The following is a 24,523-nucleotide window of genomic DNA, read 5'->3' on the forward strand; positions in this document are numbered from 1 at the left end:
CCTTTTTTATGAAACAATTGCATAACATCACAACATAGAAAAACACACATTAAGATATCAATTGGCAGGCTTAACTCAATCAAAAATCGCACATTAATACACTATAAACGAATAAATTCGTTCTGCGATATCTGAATGCAAATGCACAGTTAATAAAATATTAGGGACAAACATCCAAGGCCAAAAAGCAAACAAACAAGTTCAAACAAAGCCATGGCAAGTCACCATGGCGAAATATTAAACATTTCGAAAATATTCACTTTAGAAAAAAAAACGGTTTTTAAAAAAATACAGATAAATCTTGAAGTTTATACAAATGTAGTAAGAAGAAGGGAAACCAAATAATCTAAGCTGGTATATAGACAAGATCCATAAAAATATAAAAAAACAAAAAAGCATTATAAACAGTATCAACAGGTCGAATTAACAAGAAAATGCGATTTGAGAGTACTCGCAGTTACTGACAGCTAGTTTAAAGCCAAAAACAATTAATAATAAAACAAATCATGCATCAGAGACTAAATTCAACTAAAATTTAGATTTTAAACTAAGATTTAGTTTTTTAATGTCATGAACAGTCAAAGAAGACATGACTTGTGCAATTTCAAAAATAAATGTATCGACAGGTATCAGGATAGTGAGGATCGACTTCTATAGAGATAAAAATTAACGTCGCTGTGTCTCTATACATCCCGCCTCAAAAGAAGATACAATTTAGTTATGTTTTAATTTGCTAATGGGAAAATCGATAGTAGTGCCAATGTAAACTATATTCAGATAAACTTATAAGTTTGTTCAAAGGTTCGATGAGTTTACACGCGTGATTTCCTCGCTTTAAGTATAATATTACCATAAAATTTAGGATGTGAAATACCATTTTTAATAAGTTTTTTTTTACAGGTATAGCCAAATTTACTAATCAAATCTTTGTATCTATGAAAGAATTTAGTATAAGTTTAAAGTAATTTATGGTATCGAAATCCCTGACACAGCAATATCCCAGTGATGCATTGATTACGTTCGTTAAAATCTATGACATCCGAACACACACGGGCAAACCGAACTAGTTGAGATGTATAAACACCATATGATGGAGCCAAATGCACATCGCCGTCTAAAAAAGGAAAATCAACATGTTTGATTATATATATATAGCATGTATAGATGTTACATAAAATGCATCTGAACTTCATAGGTGTAATGGGCGAAATCGTTGCAATATAAACAGTGCACATATTTTTTATTTACTTTTTAAAATTTTGAGGTCACGTAAAATTACCTTTTTTAAAAGATAATATTACATATCATGCCTTGTTTTCGCACTAATAAACATAATCTATATATATTTATTCAGACATTCTGTGTAACTTTAATATAGATAAAGTTACACCTAAAAGGTAGTTGTAAATAGCCAGATAACAAGTGCATTTGACATACACTCTGTTGAAATAAATACAGTTGTGTATAAGTCGATCGACTATCATAATTACCTAACACACCTATTAAATGGATATTTTATTTAAATCAAGGTAAGTTGACTAGCTCTTGGATTTCAGTTATTTTGTAAATCGTTCAAGAAGTACTCGTTACTAAATTGCGTAGTAACATATTCATTATATATTAAAGGTCAAAATAATAATCTATATATGATTATTGACCGATGATACATTGAACAAGCTTCAACAAATATGATCAACATATTTATCTTGATTTGTGTTTAATTGCTTTATGATTGCAATGCGAATATTGTCTACGTTTTATTCCATGTCAGACATAAACAAGGGGCTATTTCAAAACGTCATTGTTGTAAAGATACGTTGCAAACAGAAACTGTATTGCCAGTTATCGATTGAATTAAACACGGTAACACAGATTAGTGTTTAATATAATTCAAATGTACACACGATTGTATTATTTATTTAATATATGAATAGTACACATTTGAGATAACACATTCAGGACTACACAAAATATTTGAATACATAATGAAAAATCCTCGTCTCGTAACCTTCGCACATGGTTCTTAATAGTTATCAAAAGTACCAGGATTATAATTTTATACGCCAGACGCGCGTTTCGTCTACATAAGACTCATCAGTGACGCTCAGATCAAAATAGTTCAAAAGCCAAATAAATACAAAGTTGAAGAGCATTGAGGATCAAAAATTCTTAAGCTTCTCGAAAGTAGATTAATAAGACGGTTTATATTCATCTGACATTAGCAATCTGCATTGCTGTAAAAAGATTATTCCAACATCTGCGTTCAATTGAGAACGATAGATTAAGGCATATTCGTTTGCCTTTTAATGAAGGAGTTGATATAAATGGACTCAGGTAGATTTTTTTGCCTTTTAATGAAGGGGTTTTAATACATACTTATTCATGCAGTCACGAAAAAGGGAGGAGTATTGAATGCTCCCGTAGTATTAGGTTCAACTTTTCATTTTGTTTTATTTCTAGAAAACAAGAAAGAAAACCATGTGAACTTGGCATCAAAGTAGCTGACACTTATGTATATGTTAATACATTGTTTTAGTGTCATTTATAATTTTTGAGTACCTTTTTAGATACGTGAGAAATATAATGACTTAAATACGGCATACACATCTGTGTATTGTTCAAAACAATATTTGAAAATCACGATCGTGAGGTATATCGATTTTGATTGTCGTTGGTTTGCTGTCTCCGTGACTTTGACATTTTTCTACATAGCTACTGCTCATTATTATCAGAATTTAAGATATAATAAAATTATAAATACAACATGATGTATATATTTTGTATTCAATAAATAACAAAACCGAAATGTTTGAGACATTTATACGCAACACAAATCGTGCAAGAATTAAATAATGTTATCAATTAAGGGTGGTTTCATTTGCACACACAACGTGAATAAATCATCTTCATTTATTACCAATTGGAAAAAGATCATGTGCAAGTGAGCAATGATTTCCGATCAAACGTGAAATTTTCAAACACTGAAAAATGTATGACACTTAAAAGAAATATTTCGGTTGTAAAACAAGAAGATGTAGTATTGAAACAACTCTCCACCAGAAGCCAAAGGACATAAAAGTTAACAAATGTATATCCCTATACTATCTTCATCAATTAACCGGGCCCATATTACATAATAAACAATAGAATGGCATGAATTAACAAATGCAAAACGAACAAACGAGAAAACTAACGACCTAATTGTATTTCATTTGTAAATAACAAACGAAAAACAAATATGGTATACAGCAACTAACCATGCCACTGAATGACATGTTCATATTCTTTTGACAGACACACACGTAATGTGTCTCACTTCCCCCTTTATACCTCGGATAGGTGACTAACAGTAAAACAAATGAAACCTGTATAAACTTCGATTGATATGAGCTGAACTCATCAGATCGATGCTACACACACTCACACAAATACCAATTAACACATTTTACAACAATGGAGAGCAATTTTCAGATAAAGAGTCTTCTTTCAGATCATATAAAACTTCGTTCATTTTGTAAATATTATCAAGAATCGAACATTCTAGTTTTAAATTTTATTGAATTGCAAGGGGTTGGCTACAGCAATATTGTTATATATATATGTTTCGGAATGTGTATTGTTGATTTGTTGCCCCTTGTTTTGTTTTATATTATGTCTGGTCTGTACTAAAATGTGTTGTTCTTTATTCATTTCTCCTTTTTACAATATCAAACTACTGGCTTGGTTATCATTTTGAAATATTCATTTATAGAATAAAGTACATACGAAGTTGTTGAGCAATTTACTACATTTACTAATTGACAAGACTATTCACAGCTCTTGATTTATTAAGATAATTATATAAGTCATAGTTTATTTCAATAATATAAAATAATTAAATATGAATACCATTCGTATTCCTACAGCTGCGATTTTTTAAACTGACATTAAAATAAACCTGATATATTTTATTTGTTATAAAACTAAGAACTTATGGTATGATTGTCAGTTACACAACTCTTTACCAGAGCTTTCAACAAAGGACAACACATATACAACATGGCTAGCTTCGAACAGTTAAGTGGATATTCTATAATACCCTTTAGTTACCACTGTATTTATAATAATCTTTTTAATATTGCATATTGTTTGTTCTTTTCTTCAGAAATCCAACTAAAGGTGCACAATGACAACTAATCAAATGAAAGAGGAAATTAATTTTATCCGAATTCTAATCGTAATTCACAAACATATTACTGTCATTCAAAGGCAATTAATTGACCACCATCTTACAAATCTAACTTTATCGTTTACACAACTACTTAATAAGTATGGGCATGAACTTTACCATTTATGTTATACTAAGTACAAATGCTGCCAATGTGGTCCTTTCGACAAATTGCCAAATCAACAAGTTTTTTCTACAAAGGATTATGGAGTTCTTTTTGAAAAAGATAGTTCTAGTCGTATTGCTGGTCACATGTCGAAACCATTTCGTAAATGCTGCAATTTTGCAAAATCAAACGTCAGTCCAAGCGATTTAGATTTCAGTTTGCTTACAAAAGTTCTTTTACATTGCTGTCAGGATCTGTTTTGGCAGCATTGCCTTGAGGCAAAAGGTTTAACTTTAGAACAGTTTTTAAATAACAACAAACACAAGATATATCACATGTGGAAAACGTATATAACATGTCCATTATGTGAAGATGGAAAAGTTCCAGGACCAAAGCCATTAAGCTTAACTGAATATAACTGGAATTGTCTGTTTGTGTCGACTACAACACCATTGTACCCGTCTTCATTTACAGCAAAACGTGGAATAATGGTCAGTCAGCTTGATCCAGACCTTGCATATACGCTTATGTCAACTTTCTGTGATGTCATTGAAGCACTAGAGTTATTACGACAGTTTCGGAACATGTTTGCGCACATTATCGATTTCCCAGTAAAAACGTGTGAATTTGAAAAGGTCTGGTTAGCTATTGAAAAAGCAGTTTTACTCATAGCAGATGTATATGGCCAGAGAAAAGAAGTTCAAAATGAATTGTCAAATGTTGGCAGTCCTTATTTGGATTCCTCCACAGAGAAACTGGAGTTAACAATACAAGCATTGCAAACCAATAACGTGAGTTCCATTACTTTACACTATATTTTGTTTTTAAATGATATTCTTTTTGAGAAAAAAATCAAACAAATAATTTCATAAAAAGTCGAAATGCAAATACATATTTTCAAACTCTTTCAGGTCATTTTTTTTAGAAGCAACAAACAGAACAAATACGTTAATTGGATACTATTTCTGCCCTTCAATTTTTACTAGATTACATTTTTGTTCACTTTGAGGATTCCGTATATCGTCAAGTTGTCGATATTCCAAAGGACTGTGCACCACATATTGTGGACCTGTTTTTGTTATGACTTACATTAAATGGCTAAAATCAGCAAAGACCCATCAAAACAACATCTGATACAGACATTTAACATTACTTTTAGATATTCGGATGATATATTGGCTCTCATTAATGACGACTTCAGTATGTATACTAAAGGAATTTATCCCGTTTAACTAACTTTAAATAAAGCTAATGCTAACAATGACCATTGCCCTTTCCTCGATCTTGATAGCTATATTATTAACGGGAAGCTTGATACCAAAATTTATGATAAAAGACATGATTTTTCATTTCATATCGTTAACTATCCATTTTAAGATGGTAAAGTTCCCTTGTCACCATCTTATAGTGTTTGTATATCTCAACTTGTACGATTTGCTCGTGTATGTAACAGCGTATTATATTTTAGCGAGAGAAATTTATGTGTTACTGAAAAATTATTACACCAGGGTTTGCGATATAACAAACTAGTCAAAACATTTACTAAATATTATCATCGGTATAACATGTATAACATGTATAAGGACATCATTCATAAATATAACTCAACATGCAGACATCTTATACGTTATGGCAATTCTTATCAGATATTTTATTGTAATATTTTTAACAAGGGATAACATGTCAGATTTCACTTCAAATAACCACACCAAATGTCAATTATTTTAAAAATGTTGTATTCATTTTAAAAAACAAGAAATAGCAATCTTGGTATTCATGAGCTTTCTAAGAATAAATATGCCAAGTTTTAAAGAGATCAATAAATGTTAACGGGGTGTGCCAATGCGATCTTTATAGATAAATGATATGCAAGTCCTTTCGCTGCGTCATTTAAAAACTGAATCGATTCAAATCGATTATTCCCCTTTTCGGTGTAAAAATGCCGGGAAAGAAATAATCGACATTTTGATAGAATTTGACTAGAAATAGACACATTAAAGATATAAAATAGTGTTATTTTTTTTTCATTTTTACTCTTGATGTGTTCATGCATACGAAGAGAAAAAGGGGGGATAGGCTAACGTTATACTTTGTAAGATCTTTCGTAATCTAATGTTCATTTCTAACTGCACATGTGTTTCATATGTGTCGATTGCAAATACAATTATCTTGCTTACTTTCTTAAAGATAATCATTGGGTCTTAACGACTTTTAGATTACCAAGGTTTGGCATAGTAAAATCGAGAGTAAAATAACGTGATGACGAACGGCAAAACAGTATTTCTAAAACAAAATAATTCTCCTGATAAGGAAAAATACTTTAACAAGCAACAGTGCATGGTTCCATCAAACTCATGTTTCATGAGAAATAGTAATCTGCTCAGCCCTGTTAAAGTTTGTTTAAATGTTGTTTTTATTTTTTATTTATAGTACACTGAATTATTCGGATCAATAACTGTCACATAACATGTGTGAATGGGTCTTTTTAAAACTATATCAGCTGCATGTAAGCAAGAATTTATAGAGCAATGTTCATTTGTTGAACATGCCTCATTCATGCAGTCTTTTCAGTATAAAACAGTAAACTGTTATAGAAAAAAAAAATTAAAAAAAGAAATCTCCTTGAGATAAAACTATTTGTTTATTCAATAAAGTTGTATGCATGTGAAAGCCTTGAGTTCATTATGAGTATTATCTGCCTATTAAATACATATATGTCTATTTCCAAAGTTTCAATGTCAAAGGAACTTAACTTTTTCATTCATTTCATATAGTTTTCTCAAAATTAAAACAAAAAGCATTACATATGTCACATTGAATTAAAACTGATAATTACGACCCATACAATATTTTCTTGTGGGTTTCCATGATCCATAATAAATGTACACATATATCATTCTGCTGGTTTTCATATGATAATGTTGTACTAGATTAATTCTTTATTCCTATACTTGTCTTTTTTTTAATTTCACATGTAACATGCACAGAATATTCCTATATTCATGTAAAATGTTGTGAATTACAAAGTAACAATATATATATATATATATATATATATATATATATATATATATATATATATATATATATATATATATATATATATACCAGTAAGTACATGCAGGTACCACATATGATGTTTGAATTATAATTCTCACTGGTAAAATATAATTGCAGATGTGTGGAAATACAGCTCTACATGTGGCTGCCGAATCCGGAGATCTAGAGGTTACAAAAATGCTAGTAAAGTATGGACGAATCAATTCTTTGATTAAAAACAATGAGGTAACCCGCTAATTATCACAAATCGAGCAATGCAAAAACAACGTTTAACAACCAAAACAACAATACAATATTAATGTTTGATACAAAAGAGGGACGAAAGATACCAAAGGAACAGTCAAACTCATAAATCTAAAACAAACTGACAACGCCATGGCTAAATATGAAGAAGACAAACAGACAAACAATAGTACACATGACACAACATAGAAAACTAAAGAATAAACAACACAAACCCCAAATCTTCCCTGATGATTATCTTTGATATAACATCCATTCATTAAAAAATTATATATCCCTGTGTTGATTGAATGCTAAACATATGGAAATTTTGTAGAACATCCACAGCGATTTCCTTTGTACTCTCATATTTCGTAATTCTATGCTTGGAAGATAGAGGATTACTATTTCAGTTTTTAAAGCTTTCAATTTTATAAACTGGAAACATAAGATTACCCTTAACATTAATATTTGTTTTGACGATTTTCGGGTGGTTTATTTTGATTTCGATTTAATTAAAACAAAAATCTCTAAAAGTAAAAGTTATTTCTACACAAAATTCAACTTCATATGCAAAAGCACACACTTTGTCTTGGTGTTTGAAAAAAAAATGCACAATGCGTCAGCATGTATTATAGTAAATCAGACAAATTTCTAAGAATCAGGCAGTTTGAAAAACATGAACAAACACAAACCTACTCAAATTTAGATTAGTTTATGTTTAAATTGTAAAATAGGAACGAATATAACTTGGTTGAAATGCAATACAAATTAACAGTTTAGGGGAGCTAACTCCAAATATGCTAACATTCAAACCAAAACGTATCTAGAGTTTTTTTTTTAAATAACCATACACGCAGAAACAAAAAGACATAAAATTTCTATTTCAGGATGAGTGAAACTTTAAAATAGGATGGCAAGGTCATTTGTTAAGGTCATTTTTTTATTTTTGAAATTGCCTGATTCTTTAAAAGGCTGACACAGTATTTTATTAACATACATTACGCTTGCGCAAAACTTCAAATGAATTAAACCCTTTTCTTATGCAAGTTATTTGAAATTTTACTGTCAATAATTAAAAATACAGGTTACATTGTTATGAGTTAGGCTCTGTGTAGCATTAGAAGTGGGGACGTCTCGGCAGATGCTAAACCAAGTTTCATTTCGCCTACATAAAGTTTAAGGCTTTGGGCTAAAGAAAATACTACGAACAGGTATTTACAGGATAGAATTTTACAAACAAGTTTGGTATCTCGAAATTTGGATGTGTAAATCTTTTCTTTGTACCCTCTCCTTTCTTTTTGGATACAATTTTTTATTCATACGCTCAACTCACTTTCTTATATATTAGGTTTAACAAGAAACAAAAATTACAATTTTACTACTGCCACTGTTCACTTTACCTATTTGTAAGTAACTATACATATTACGGTCATAACAGTTATAGTAAAATAACTTATAACTAAACCAACTAATGAATTATAAGTTACAAAGTTGTTTCTGTTTTGTAGGGTAAAACGGCGTACGATCTAGCAGCATCAAAACAATGCAGAAAGTATAAAGAAGTTATGAAATACTTACAGGTACTTACAAGGAAAGTTCAATTACATTTAACTTTAAAGACCATCTAAAATAGTTCTTAATCTAGTTGATTGAAGAAAAACATTTCTTTGAGTACTCCGTCCACTCATAACCAGGTTGTTTTACAAGAATTTAATACAAACAGAAATTGAAAATAATTGCTACAATACATATTGCTACTAACAAGAAAATACATGTGTAGTCGCATCGATTCATGATTCACTCAAAATTAAAATAAAATAAAACAGGAGATTCTTACATAAGAATACTGTATATGTATTTACACAGCTGAAATAGATACATTTATACTGATATATTTATATCATATACCGTGCATAAAGATATCGCTGGTTAGATATGGAACCAACTGACCGATTTGGAAGTGACAATTTGAAATTTAAATTTTTCATAATAAATTTTCGGAGGATTTTTTGTTGAAATCAGTGTGATTTTGCTCAAATTTACATTTCATGACGTGATAGTAAAATAATGTTTATTGGATTGCATATCAAAACAAATAAAAGCAAACAACTACATTACTTATTGTATATTTGTTAATTCCTTTCTAATTGAAAAGCAAACTAAGGTACGTATTAATTTTCTTACTTTACAAAATATCTATCTACTTTTCTGTGAATAAATATTGCCTCTAAGTCTTAATCTAATAATAACATTAAATATAATTATACAAAACAAAGTTGTTTGAACTTTTTGTAGACTGTAATGGAAAACCAGCTTCAAGATGCCAACAAGACACCTTCCGAAGAGATTGTTGAAGGTATTTTGTCTTTTTTTTTTAATTATTTTAGTTGATCCCCAATTTCTTATGGTTTCCTTTTCTATTGTTCGTACTTGCTTTAGCATACGTGTGTATTAAAAAGAAATTGAAAAAAATAAATATATAAAAAACATATTAATCGATAATATGGTAAAATCTACAAAAAATTATCAATTTAAAGATTTTTTCCAAATGGTAAACATTCTATATCATAATGAATTTGCTTTTTCGAATGCAAATGTTTTGCAGGGATTGAATTTTCAAACGAAGTTGTTTCGAGCATGATGTCTTTTGTGTATTATTTTTTTTCTATTGCCTATGCAGATGATATAGTTCCAGCTGAGATCAGATTAATGGCTGACAAAAAGTCTGTGCCATTATATATGAAACTTCTTGAGTCAGGATCAGAAAAAAAGAGAGACATTCGTATAGTTCTTGTTGGACAAAAAGAATCAGGGAAAACGTCATTATTAAAAAGGTTATTTGGAGACGATAAAAGCATGATGGGTGAAATAGACAGCACAAACGGGATCGAAATTCATAGAATAACATGTAAAGCAAACTATGATGACGGCATATGGAATAAATTAGATGGTATAACTAGAACATATTTCTTTTGTTAAAAAAAAACATCATTGCATAATAAGATAGGGGTTTCTTATTTGATTAGACAATTATTAGTGGAATGTCATAAATGTGCATTTATACGTTTAATGTTTAATACAGTACGTTATGCATTATGTTTTATTTTTCTTTCGCATGCAACAAATGTTGTAGAAGATGAATAAGGAAAAGGAAAACAGTCGGCCATATTAGTTTGAAATTTTTCTGTTTCAGATTAGATACTTTTCACTAAAACTATAAAAAAAAAAGATTCAGAAATTCTATGATTCGGATACAAGGTGCGCATTTTGTTTTAGTCAGGCTCATTGAGAACGCTCGAATTAGTTGGATGCCAAAATAAAAAAAAAGCACAAAATTACATACAATTTCAAGCATTTTCCATCCAAGCAACTGTATGAAACCATTCAAAATTATTAAATTTATTAATGCTGAAAACTGTCAGCAATAATAATTCATTTGTATAGTTGCAGATTTTTTTTACAAGATACTGTAAAATCAACAATTATTTTTTGCATTTATCATTACGATTTTGTCATTTTAGACCATTTTTGCGATATTGTTTAAATCTGTTTAATTATATAAAAAAATCAAATTGTTAGTTCAAATTATTGCGATTATAATTCTGTTGCATCTTTCGTATTACTTTCTGAATTTGCAGTACTTACTAATTTTTTTACTTTTTTTTATTTTTGACTTAATGGAACTTCTTTTCATGTAACTGCCGTTTTAAGAAATTCCGATGATTTCTCAAGATGTTCCATTACTTTGTTTTGGGAAGTAACAACAACAACCCGACGAAATAGTAAAAATACAGCCGAAGACCACCAATGTGTTTAACATGTTAATGAGGTCTCAACCCTCCCCTATACCTTTAACCAATGTAGATTAATGTCAACTTGAGAGTCTAATTTACTAATAAAGTAAGAATTAGGTGATTTGTTTGTATACGTTTACGTTGACTTAAAACTTTGTCTTATTTTAATTAAGTCCTTATCATGATTGTGTATTCATACGCAAATACATTGATAAAACTACTACTGATGAGAATGCATGACGATTTAGATGTTTGTCGTCACTCGTAATACAATATTCCAAAATTAAAAGGTATACATTTCCACCCTTTTGCACCAAGCGATAACTGTAAGGCTTTATTATAACCTAAGTAAAAAGCGACAAAAAAATTAAAAACCACACGGGCAATCTGGTAGCTAAATTGAAATTCAAAATGTATTTAGACAGCCAAAACTGAACAGTTCTGAGTTTATTTGCATATTGTCAATAAACTTAAGTGTGATTGGTCCTTTTTTGCATTTTGATTGACCGTGTTTCGAAAACCTCTTTTGTTGACTGTGTAAATTCTTGACACGCGATATAAATTAATTGGCTTTTAAACACATTTTTAAAGAGATTATCTAGGTTTCTGATTTTAAATAAATTTCCAGTCAATTGCGACAAATGTTTGCTGACATCACATCAACATAAGAACTGAATCGGTTGTAAATTTTCAGACAATATCAACCATTAATTGTACATATTTTGTCCAGATTTTATTTTTGAGTTTTAACGGCCAAAAGTTACTTTTATCATATATTTTATTTCGATATCAGATCTTACTATTAATTATGGAAGCAGTCGATCAAATTCACCCGCTTGAACATTGTTTCAACTGGTTTGATAGAGTAAAAGGTAGAACATGGCTGCGTGGACCATGATAGTAGTAATTTAAGCAATTTTATTATTTTTTTTGTTATCATATTTACATCTGTTTCTTACTTTAGGCAAAAATGACGAAACTGACTGCGACGCAAGGATATTAAAACAATACGGAAAAAAACTTACAAGCATGGGAAGAGATATCATAACAGCACCTGCCCACAATGTTAATGAGGATTTGACACATGTTGATGAATTTCAAGAATTAGAAGCATCTTTTCAGCAAACTATTGAAAAATCACCTTTACAAACAAGTAACAGAGACTTAAAGTCCCATCCGCGTGTTGAATTTGAAGCCACATTTTCACATTCATCGGAAGCCTCAATAGGTCCTGAATCTGGAGATACAGAAACTAACGTTGAACGTCTAGAAAACAATTCAATAAATCCTCCGGAAGTCAGTTTAGCACATGGACAACGAACAAACGATTTATTAGAGCTAGCACATAGAGACATTGAAGCAATGCTTAAATCGGAAGTTGATTTAAGTGACAAAGAGGAGTATGCAACATTGCTGTTTTGGGATTTTGCTGGAGATGAAGAATTTTACCACACACATCAAACCTTTTTATCTCCAGATGCAATTTACATTGTTGTAACAAAACTCAATGATGCTGATGACAAATATGCCCAAGGTAATCCAGTCAGTTATTATGTGCGAAACTGTTTTCCTTATGGGTAATAATAGACTAATGAACAAAGGCAAGATGCAGAATATTTTTTATGAAGTAGGCAATTGAAAAAAATATTAAGATCACCGACAAATAAATAAAAAAAAGATTACAAAAATGATATTAAGATTTTATTATATTGGAAGGGTGATACATTTTTTCTGAATTTACGGCCACGTGTTCCGTAAGTTAGGTCACATCAGGAACCAAAAATATAAAAGTCGGGCAGCATAAATACTGTTCTAAGGTTGTTGAAGGAAATACATGCTCAACCATCAAAAATATACCAAATTTCATCCATATTGCTGATAAAGGCTTTTTTAAAGAGTTATTTTGTTCATTCAACTTTAAATATGAGACATACATGTAGCTTTAAATCATAACTCTATTAATGTCCGGATGAGAAGTTCAAGGGTTTCAGACATAATACATTTAAATGAAATTACACACCTTTATTCTAGACCTTAAGTTTGAAAAAAAGTCAGACTGTCTATATTAATTTTTCGCTATGTATTTTCGACTGAACAAGATTTGATTGTAAAACGCCGAGGTTAAAGCCACAACAACAGAAGGAATATATAAGGTTAAAGATGATATCATTTTCCAAACCTATTTAAATGTTAATTTAACTTTTATATGTTATAATATATCTAGGTTTATTTCGTTTATGGATGGACTCGATACATTGCTACTGTAGACTGGGATATAATGGTGATGACAGTAATACAACAACAGACGATCTTGATCCACCAGTCGTTATTGTTGGTACATGGAAAGATGCAGTTACAACTGAATCAGCAGAGGTATAGTACATTTATTTTAAAACTATGTTAAAGTCATTCATCATGTTTACATTTTAACTTTCTTTTGTTTTGAAATGAAAACCTTAAATTAACAATGACTTAACACAATACCATATAAGTTACGACAACAGTAACGGTGTTCGAAAGCAAAAAGCAAAAACAAATCGGGTTACAACTACACACTGAAGTAAACAAAAACAAATGACAATTCAACACACACTGAAACGAACTATAAGATAAAAGCTTTGCCAGGTTTGCACACTTTACAAAGTTTGAAGTGAAGGCGTATTAGTATTGAACACAGCATTCCAATCTTTGATAATTGGTCCATGTAGTTCAGATGATTGTGAAATTACAATTTAAGTATTATAACATTCTTGCAATAATTTTCAATAGTTGAAACGATTAACTAGTAGAAGCGTTAGTTCTTTTAAACCATACCAAGCACACGTATTTTTTAATTTTTGTAGACTGAAGAATCCTGCATTAAAAACCTTTTAAAATTTACCAAAGATGTGGCAGATGATGAACGCAGACATATAAGGAATACTTTTTTGATTTCTAATACAGAAGATGATAACAGTGTATTCCAGAATATACGACAATATATCTTAAACTTAGCAAGAACAATGCAAACCTGGAATAAAGACTACCCTTTAAAATTCATTCAGCTGGAAAAACGTCTACGGGAGAAAAAAAAGGAGTTACCAATAATATCCTTTCATGAGGTTCAACACATCTCTACTGAAACACCAAATCCTTTAAATACTGAGGAACTCATGTTATTTTTGAAATTTCATCATGAAATCCGTTCTTTGGTTTATTTTGAAGATCTCCCTGATTATATCATTTTGGATACACAATGGCTGTCTGATGCATTTAAATGCATAGTCACAGCCAAAAAATTCCGGGCTGTAAGCATCAAGAATCAAGAACTATGGGAGGATTATCACACTGAAGGAAAACTACATAGTAAAGTTTTAGAAGATATATTTGAAAAAGAACAAAACATTTTGTACAAGCATAAGGACTATGTTCTAAATGTTATGGAGAAATTTGATATCATTATACCTCCTATCGAAAGTTATGTTTCTGACGAAAAGACTTGCTATTATGTTCCTTGCATGATTAAAGCAGAACCCGACGGTTGCATTTATGACATGTTTAATGTTGCAGAAAATACATGCGTAAAGTCCACTTGGTTGTGTTTCAAGTTTAAGTTTCTGCCACCGCATTTATTTAATCATTTGATTGCATCACTGAGCCGGGAATATACAGTTGCAGAAGTTGGGGTCACTAAAGGAGAGAATGAACCAGTCATTACTGGACAGTCAAAGAAGTCAGTAAAAAAACACATAGAATGGATGGTCGCTCTTTTTAGAAGGACGGCTGTTTTTGAGCTACAAAAAGTAACAAAATTAAGTAAATTAATAGTTAATACATATAACGATGTTATTCAGATTCAAATTTTAGAATTTGGGGAAAGCGCTATTATAAAGAGAGGCATGTACAAACATATTGCTGACATTGTGACTGTTGAAATAGACAAAATTGTCCGTGGAAGATTTAAGATGACAAATGTTAACTATGAGAAAAAGTGGAAATGTGGCCTAACACTAGCAGAGTCTGTTGGAGGATTCCATTACGTGAGTGAAGAGCAAATTACAGAATTTTACTGCGAGACATGCACAAGAACACACAGATTCGTAGGTGAATGGTCAGATGTAAAAACAGAAATACCGTGCGTAAGTTAAACATTAAAAGAATATTCTATAACTATGTCGTCTTGTGAGATAGTACATGCATGACATTTATGGCACCAAGGAAGCAATCAAATTTTGTTTTTTTTCAATGACAGTCCTGATAAGTGCACCTTTATTCATCAGTTTAGTTCAAGCAAAACAAAAGCTCAATAAATGACCCTCAGATATGTTAGTTTTGATCTCTGGGAATATAGTGAACTAACAAGCTGTTCATGTCCAGCCAGGCACGCCCAATGACATTCACAAGGAAGAGATAGTTTAATTTTGATACCTTTCTTCAAGCTTTCACATTCTGGAGATAAAAACAGCCTTGAACACGGAAGCTTTCTATAAAGATATTCTATGTGGTATACGTATGAGCAACTTATCACTGAATACACATGGTATTCGATTCATATGATTGATGACGGCTGCAAATTGGTTTGCACTAAATTAAGACAACAATAGTTTGGCGATTTAATCTCATTGAAATATTAGGAAAATACAAATCAATTTAACCAAAAAAACCTGAAGTAACAGCATGAATGATAAAAGGAGTATGACCAAATGTTTCGATTGGCTTACATGTAGCTTCTCATGTTATGTAAGCACCAACCGCTATAAGAGCAGTAAAACATGTGAACTATTGAAAATAAGACATAATCGGTAAAAAACGAATTTATGAGATACATGTACATGTGTAAATAGTCTAGAAAAAAAAAATACAAAATTATCGCATACGTAATTTTCGAGCAGAAAAATGCAATTGCAGTTGGTTTTTTTTTCTTATACTTCAGATTATACTTCAGAGCGATAAAAATATTTAAGAAATAATTAATGGCAGCCTTTGATTTGTTTTCATTTAAACATGGGTTGGGCATTTATATTTGATTATTTTACCCTGAGCGTTAGCTGCCATGATTTATTTCGATTCTAATGGGGCAAATTCTGTATATTGTTAATGTAAAAGCCCGGTACTGTTTTGGCTGTTTCCTTTTATACCAATATGATAATATCAGTAATATTATATATTTCAATAATATTTATTTTTAAATTCGAATTTTTCACTAATAATTGTTCCTCTAATGTAATTTCATTGCATTCTTAGGCGTACAAGACGCTTTAAAACGTGTACTATTATTTGTCTGTTTGTCTTTTTATTTTTAGACATGACGTTGTCAATTTATTTTTGATCTATGAGTTTGACTGTCCTTCCGGTATCTTTCGCCCCTCTTTTGATTTACTTAAGGTCAGTTCCTTGGGTAGATGTAGGCAGTAGCTATATTCGACTAATATAAATGCAAGCGGCTATATCTATATTATTATTGATATATTATTTTAGTTATGACATGTTAACATAATGTTTTATACATTTAAAATGTTAAAGTAGAGTGTTGTCTTATTCAGACAGGGGTGTCAGATCATCCAATAGTGATTGATTTATTTTAGATGTCACAAAGTTCAGGAAATGTTCATTTTTCCAATGCCTGCACAGCAAGCTCAAGTGAAGGTCAAACTACCGGTACAGCCACCAAGGTAAAATACTACATAGCATATACATGCAGTATTTTAAAATATGTATAATTAATAGTACAGATGTAGGTTGCTGCAGATTAATATTGATTACACCTCAAATACTTCATGGCATGTTAGGCGTTTGTTCTTAGATAATATTAAGCGCTTTAAACTTTGCAATAAGAGAGAGGGAAACATATTTAAAATAACCTCATCATAGATACCAGGATTGATATTTTGTATTTACGCCAGACGCGCGTTTCATTTACAAAAGAATCATCATTGACGCTTAAATAAAAGAAGTTAAAAAGCATTGAGAAATAAACATTCCTAAAAGTTTTGCCATAAATAGCTTGGGCAATTTATTCCTGAGGTAGAAAAGTCTTACAATTTCAAAAGTTCAATGGTTTCACTATCGATGTTTATGGGAAAATATTTAAACTACAATGTAACTATGCCTTTTTTCGATTTTGTTTTGTTTTGAGAGAGACAATAACGTCTTGAGTAAATACAAAAAACAAATTAGAGTGAAAAGAAATGAAAAGTGCCATCCACATTGGCAAATGGTGTATGGAATCTGTTTATGGAGTTCTATCTATAATAATAGAAAAACATGTTATTATATTGCAGGTATGTGTCCGTATTAAAGCTGGTAGGAACATATTTGTCCATGCATATGCACCAGGAACAGCTAGTTTAACAAGGGTATGTAATGACACATTTTTTTGTTTTTGTCCAGATATTATATACAATCAATTATTTTCATGGCATATTAAGATACTAAATGTGAACGCTTCAAATCGATCCCAAATCGGCCTAAACTAATACCCAAAAAGAGAAAGTTTAGTTTGATTGATCTAACTTTGAATGTTGATCGCAGCGATGAATCTTAATTTATTCTATTGAATTGAAAATAATATGACTTTTTGTGCGAACGTATGGCGATAACATTACAGATGCGATATATTACAAAATAAAAGACCAACAGGGCTAAAGATTCAAGATTAGCAATTTCAACATTTTGAACAAGTAATTCAAGTAATAAAATCATATTTTTTTTAACACATTGATTTGATTATATATTTCTATATATTCACAATTTTTACAATTTCATGCGTATTTAGGTCTGATCGATTGTATTTACCTGTAGTGTGAAAGCTGCAGTTCCGATAAAACCGAAAGATATCGTTGAGAGAACGTAAACTGGGTTTCTTACCATTTTTTAAAATTTATATAGATTAAAAAAGATAAAAGTGTGAACGGGTGGAAAGTGTATTGTAATTTTTAAAATCAGTGCAATCATTCGTAAAATTTGTTAAATTATTTTAAAACTTTCGATGATTTGTTCAGTGATTATGCACAAATCACTGACAAATCCGGGATTCTGTATTATCCCTCATCATACAAATTCACTGTAACATATGTATACGACAAATTGCAGACATAAGCTGTGGAAAGATGTGATTTTGTTCCATTTAGTTTTTTCCATTGTGGAGTATTATTGTCCTTTTTGGTTTGCTTTTTTGATACAGTATTACTCCCTAGAGGTCAATTATTACTCAGTTTACAATTACATAATTTTGGTACATTATCATAACATTTCGTTTGATAAAATAAAAAATACAAATATGTTACTGAAGAGCAATTAAAATATGTATCTGCTGGTGTAAAACTTTTAGTTATAAAAAGCTTAGATATTGAAAGACAAATCTTAATAAAACAAAATTATTTTTGTACCTATTTTTTCTCTTTTTACTATAAATCAAAAAGTTTATATTTGTTTTCATTTTTGTTGGTTTTATGTATGTTTTTGTTGCCAAATTCAACCTTATATTCGGTCGTAGGCCGTGATGTTGTCATTATTTAGGTTGAGAATGTGGTTAACGTTTTTGGGAACACCATCATTAACTTGTTAAACCTGATGGAATTTAAATGAAAACGCTTATGATTGACTAGCAACCCTCATCCAGAGCAAATTTTAAGAAAAAGTTATCTCCTTTTTTCCGCATTTAATTACTGATACATGGACTTAATTTAATACGATTTACCAGTTAATACACTTTGAAATTAGAGTCTATCACACATTGATAATGTTGACAAACCCGAACAGATGTTATGAAATGAAGTTAGATTTTTACAGACATTTACAGACATTATTGAGTTAGTTTGTTTTTCTTGATACATTGTCAAAGCTTCTTGGATTGTACTGAAACGTGTTCCCGCATTGTCAACTCAGTGTTTTTGCACATGTATTTATATATGTATCTACCTGATAAGTTAAACTTTTTTCAGTTGATTCTTATAAATCGTTCTTATGTTGCACTTTCCCAGATTAAGTTAAGTTTAGGTATTCCGCTAACATATTGTACCTTATTATGTATGTATGTGCCTTTCCCAAGTCAGGACACTGTATTTCAGTGGTTGTCTTAGGCCGTTAGTTTTTCGTTTGAATTATTAAACATTTGTCATTACGTTACCCTTTATAGTTGACTATGCGATATGGGCTTTACTCATTGTTGAAGGTCAAAAGGTGACCTATAGTTGTAAATTTCCTAGTCATTTTGTCGTTTGTGTAGAGTTGTCTTAAGGCAAACATACCACATCTTCTTCGTATTGGACAGAAATTAATTTTCAAGACAAGGAAATAGCATACAAAGTAAAAATTTAAATATTTATTAATTTCGTATTTTATTTATAAATGGAACAACTTTTTTAAGTCATCATGACTCTTTCTTATTGACAGCAGCAATCGCAGCGATGAATACAATTGGAAATAATATCGATTTCATCCTTTATGAATGGTGGAACACTATAAAATTAATTAAAATCCTAGATGTAATTCAAAATAAATACTATTCGGTAAATTGAAAATAGCGTATCTTAATTGCTTCTTTTTCTTCTTTTTAAACAAAAATTCTACAGAACCCTTAATGATTTGTTTTAGTTTTATATCGAAAACACTATTTAAGGGTCTCAGTAACTAGTACATGTAGTTCAACAACGTTAATTGTAAATGCATGATTTAACGAAATCAAGATAAAAATGTATTTTATTTATTGACATTACTTCGTTGAAAAACAAAATATTAGGATGAATATTTTTGAACTAGTGATAGATTTTCCTATTCTTTTTCCTATTTTACATCAGAAGAATTTCACCAACGAGGAGATCAATTTTGCAAGAATGGGAATGATTGTAGTGAATATTCTGACTGATGTTCTATATGATCTATTGAGGCCAGATAGACCACACCTGCCTCCTAGGTCTGAATGTGATGTAGCATATTTGTACCGTAATTTAAAGATACTTAATAAGGATATTCCAAGTTATAAATGGGGTGGTGATTTGCTAGATATTCAGAAGACAGATATATCTGTTGGAGATGATATTGAACGCATACGACTTATCAGGAATGAAATACAACACTTTAAAGTATTTGAACTTTCAGATACACGGTTCAAAGAGTTATGTAACATGATAAGTGATCTATTGAAACGGTTTGATAAACGTAACAAACCAGCAAGGAATTATACCGATCACCTTAATGAAATTCTTTCTAAAACTGTTCTTGCTGAGGAGGTTACGTTAACTGAAAATGAAATAAAAGGTAAGTATGGTTTAAACAGTTAGAATTCTCATCAGTTTAAGATATATATATTGTATTTACAAAGTCTTTAACAATGTAATCTACAACTTTCACAATATTATGAGTGTATGCCAATTGAAGTATTTATCAAATGTTTGTTTCCAGAAAAGATTGTCTTGCCTGATAAAGACTACAGCTGCTTTGTTTACTAATCTGCAGGAAATATTTTTTTTTCATAGAATTTCAAACGGAAACTAAATTTATGTGTCATATTTTATCTTTTTAATTTCAGGATTTGCTTTTGAAGTTGATATTGTTCCAACACAATAGAGAAATAAGCATATCAGCACGATCCTGATTGTCATCAGCGTTATGGACACTGTAATCGAAACACACTTTCTACCTACCATACCATATTATTGGCAAGAAGACCTTCATCTTATAGTTATGTAATGAGTCCGTCTTAACACTGTCTTTTGTTAGAGTAAAAAAGTTATAAACATAAACCCGTATAAGAAATTGAGCAAACTGATAACTTATAGAATTAGTGCATGTTAGGGCCAATTGCAAACCAAACAGTGATGAGTCTTTTGTAGACGAAACGCATTTCGGCGTAAATACAAAATTTAATCCTAGTATCTATGATGAGTTTATTCATAGAGTTAAGGAATGTAAAATGGTTAGAACGATGTACTATATATAGTGAAATAAGCTGTCAGTTTATAAAAATATAAAAACGTACTTTAATCAAATAGTGAATCAAACTCTATTCTTAGACTTCAAGAAAGGATAGGTTAAGAGGGAATAATGGACGAAGCTGTACATTTGTAAATTAATAGAATGTATTAATCAAATAAGATAGTGTACTACAGTCGAGATATTAGACTTACTAATAATGCAATATTGAACTGTTTAATTATTATGTTTAGCGTCCTAATATACATGCGACAAACCAGAAATTAATGTAAATATTGTTAACACTAAAATCGTTCTATACAGAACAATTGATATGTACAGTATGGTATATATAACAATACATGTAGACAGGCGGAAAGAGTTAATGCAGCGTCTACTTGCGTGCACATCATGTAAATGCCTCGCTTTCTCGGCGTTAACCCCGAAAATCCGAGTTTACTCGAAGCAGCGTGTTTTTTAATTTTGTAAATAGTAAACGAGCGCTTACTTCTGCGTTAACGTGAACAAATGCGCTCTTTATATTTTTCTAAAAATGAAACGCACGTTAACATGGTTAACTGTTTGTAGTAAACGCGCTATTAGTTTACACACGTTTACTTTCTTGTGCACATATACATTCACTTGTAAAATATATAGTAAACGAACGTTTATCACTGACTAAACGCGCCTTTACTAAGTAGACATTAGAAGTTTCCATTTTGACTAAGTTAACATAATTATAGGAAACGCACGTTTACAGGTAAACGCAGAAGTTGAAGTTAACTAACGAAATATTTGCACGCGGCATTAACGCGCGTTTACTTAATGTCATACTTGGTTTGCAAGCAACTGTATTAAAAAATGAAATGACTAAGTCCTGTGTGTAAATAAAAAAAATGTTCTAAAATATAAGAGAATGTAAATAGTACAGAAACAAAACAAGAAAACATTTAGGAAAATATCCTGTATTTTTATCATGGGATAGACATACGAATTCTCTCAATGGTTTTGGATTTAGTAAATTTTTGGGAAAATGGTCGATATTGAATTCTTTGTCAAAATATGTTGTGGAATGTTTTAAAACGCAGTAAGAATTGGGACATTCAATAGCAGCATCGTGTTGCATAATGCATTATAGGTAACACTTGTGTTGATACTTTCTTGTCGTATAACACACTATTCTACAGTCGGTTTTTAATTGATTTATCCTGACGCTCCATACCGTCAAAAATATTTTTTTTCTGCAAGGTTTTTCGGGAAACATGACTATAGTTTATCTAACCAATCAACAAGGGACGTTCTTTTCTATTGCTATTATAATACACGGCTTTTTGTCATAATGGCTTCTTTATAAGACGGTGAAATAAAATTCGCCTTTCTAGATGTAAACGTTAGCATTCAGGGTCTAGTTATTGTAAAATGTAATTATAAATGCATGGAGCAAGACCAAAAAAAAAAAAAAAAACCGAGTTGTTACGTTGTATGGTTATTTAAAAATATTTAGTAATATGATTATCATTATTACATTGATTGCTATGAATAAGCCTGTTTCCCCAATGGAATACAGACCGAAAATTTCACCTATGACGTAATAAAACTATAGGTGTCACATGGAAACAAATGGTTGATTTGAAAAAAAAAGATGTAGTTCCTTAATTTTTTACTTTAATTCTCTTAAAAGTCGTTACATCAAATTTTCTTGAGAACAAAGGCTGTTTAAAACCTGCAAAGTCATCGAAGATACATTTTATTTTATTCTTAATTGCAAGGTAAACGAAAATATTAGTCGAAATTTATATAATGATATAGGATACGCTAACCAGAATCTCATTCATTTCCCTGATGAACAAACATAGTTGGTTACATAGCTATTGAATATTTTAAAAATTGTAAATTGATCAGTTACGTTTTTATATATTTTGAATATTTTGTTTGTATACTCAGTGCTTTTTTTTATTTTGTTGTTGATGCCATACCATTATAATTTCTTATTTTACAGATTTTTCCACTCTAGAAATTGAGGCGAGCGAGCGATATAAATATGTAAAAACAATATTTTTGGTGAACTTTGAAAAGTAATGGCGAGGGATTATATGTATCTTTTTGTAACCATAAAATCTTACATATGATATAAGTTCTGACAATATTGTTCAAAACAAGATGTCACGAAATTTCATTTACCACTTGTACTCTGACATATCTTTAATTTATCAACTGTAGATGTGTTTATTCCCTTCACAAAGGCATGATATGCCCACTTTAAATTGCAGCATACTTATAACTTCATTTATCGGTAATTTGTGCATTTTACCTTTGATGTGTACTCGCTGATAATGTCAGTATCAATGGACTGGTCGTGATAACAAAATTATTTGGTCAGTATGCAATAGACATGCGCGAATTCACCGTTTAAGGATCTCCTTTTCCTTTCGTTCACAAAATACGTTAAGCTGCGTGTGGTATTTTGGAATTTTGTTACATTTTCACTTGGTATAAAATTGAAATTTTCCATTATATCTCATTTTCAAAGGTTATTCCTTAGAATGGGAAGTATAAAAAAAGATGATGCAATTGCAAAAAATAAAGAAAATATAAACGAAACAAATAAAAGGGGTCGTTGCGCAAATAAAATATCAAGGGTTGACTCGCAAACATGTTGAATGTATGCCTATTGTTAATATTGGATCATGTTCACATATTAAAAATAGTTATGAATACAGAACAGGACAAATGATGGGCACATTTCTGGAATATGTGTAGAATAGACTGACTACAAATGTTCGAATCTCCGGTCCAAAATTAGACATTAGTGTGGGATTGGTATGACGTAAATGTTACATGGAATATCTTAAGAATAAAATTAAGAATACAATTGAGTTGGGGTGCTCATCAGAGATCCATATAGTGAACAAGCATGTCATAACTACAACCAGCTTAATGCCACCTCTGATCAGCTGGAGGTCCCAACTATTCACTACGTACACCAAAATCCATAAAATACCGTCTTATCTGGACCTCTAGTTAACTCCAGTAACTGAGAGTATTCACACATCTGTATATTATGTCTCTATTGTTTTCGCTAGTTATTTTTGTTCTTTCTATAGTTTTGACGGTGTTAGACATTTTTAACTGTTTCTTTTAGCTTCTTCTAAAAATTTGGTTGTTCCCCACAGAGATGGTTTCGTTTATTCTTTTGTTCATACATCATGACGTTCGATCCTCATGATCATTTAAAATGTT

The 24,523-nt window shown here is 30.6% G+C and overlaps 1 protein-coding gene across 1 annotated transcript; it reads left to right on the forward strand.

Annotated features, from left to right (window-relative positions):
• The first annotated feature begins 4,648 nt into the window (after positions 1 to 4,648).
• Positions 4,649 to 24,523, forward strand: LOC139497775 (uncharacterized). The gene is made up of 12 exons (XM_071286011.1): positions 4,649 to 5,104; positions 7,491 to 7,598; positions 9,107 to 9,178; positions 9,894 to 9,954; positions 10,279 to 10,548; positions 12,357 to 12,926; positions 13,617 to 13,765; positions 14,236 to 15,510; positions 16,957 to 17,043; positions 17,653 to 17,727; positions 20,170 to 20,629; positions 20,901 to 24,523. The coding sequence occupies exons 1-12, from the start codon at positions 4,649 to 4,651 to the stop codon at positions 20,936 to 20,938; spliced, it is 3,621 nt and encodes a 1,206-aa protein (XP_071142112.1). The 3' UTR covers positions 20,939 to 24,523.

The sequence above is a fragment of the Mytilus edulis genome, chromosome 12, assembly GCF_963676685.1.
Source record: "Mytilus edulis chromosome 12, xbMytEdul2.2, whole genome shotgun sequence".
NCBI lineage: Eukaryota > Metazoa > Mollusca > Bivalvia > Mytilida > Mytilidae > Mytilus > Mytilus edulis.

What these genes read in the sequence shown, in the direction of transcription:
- LOC139497775 (XM_071286011.1), top strand. Translation starts at nt 4,649, where the DNA reads ATGTGGAAAACGTATATAACATGTCCATTATGTGAAGATGGAAAAGTT. An exon ending in CTTTGATTAAAAACAATGAG is followed by an intron (nt 7,599 to 9,106) that starts GTAACCCGCTAA and finishes TCTGTTTTGTAG; the next exon opens with GGTAAAACGGCGTACGATCT. An exon ending in CATATGGAATAAATTAGATG is followed by an intron (nt 10,549 to 12,356) that starts GTATAACTAGAA and finishes TTCTTACTTTAG; the next exon opens with GCAAAAATGACGAAACTGAC.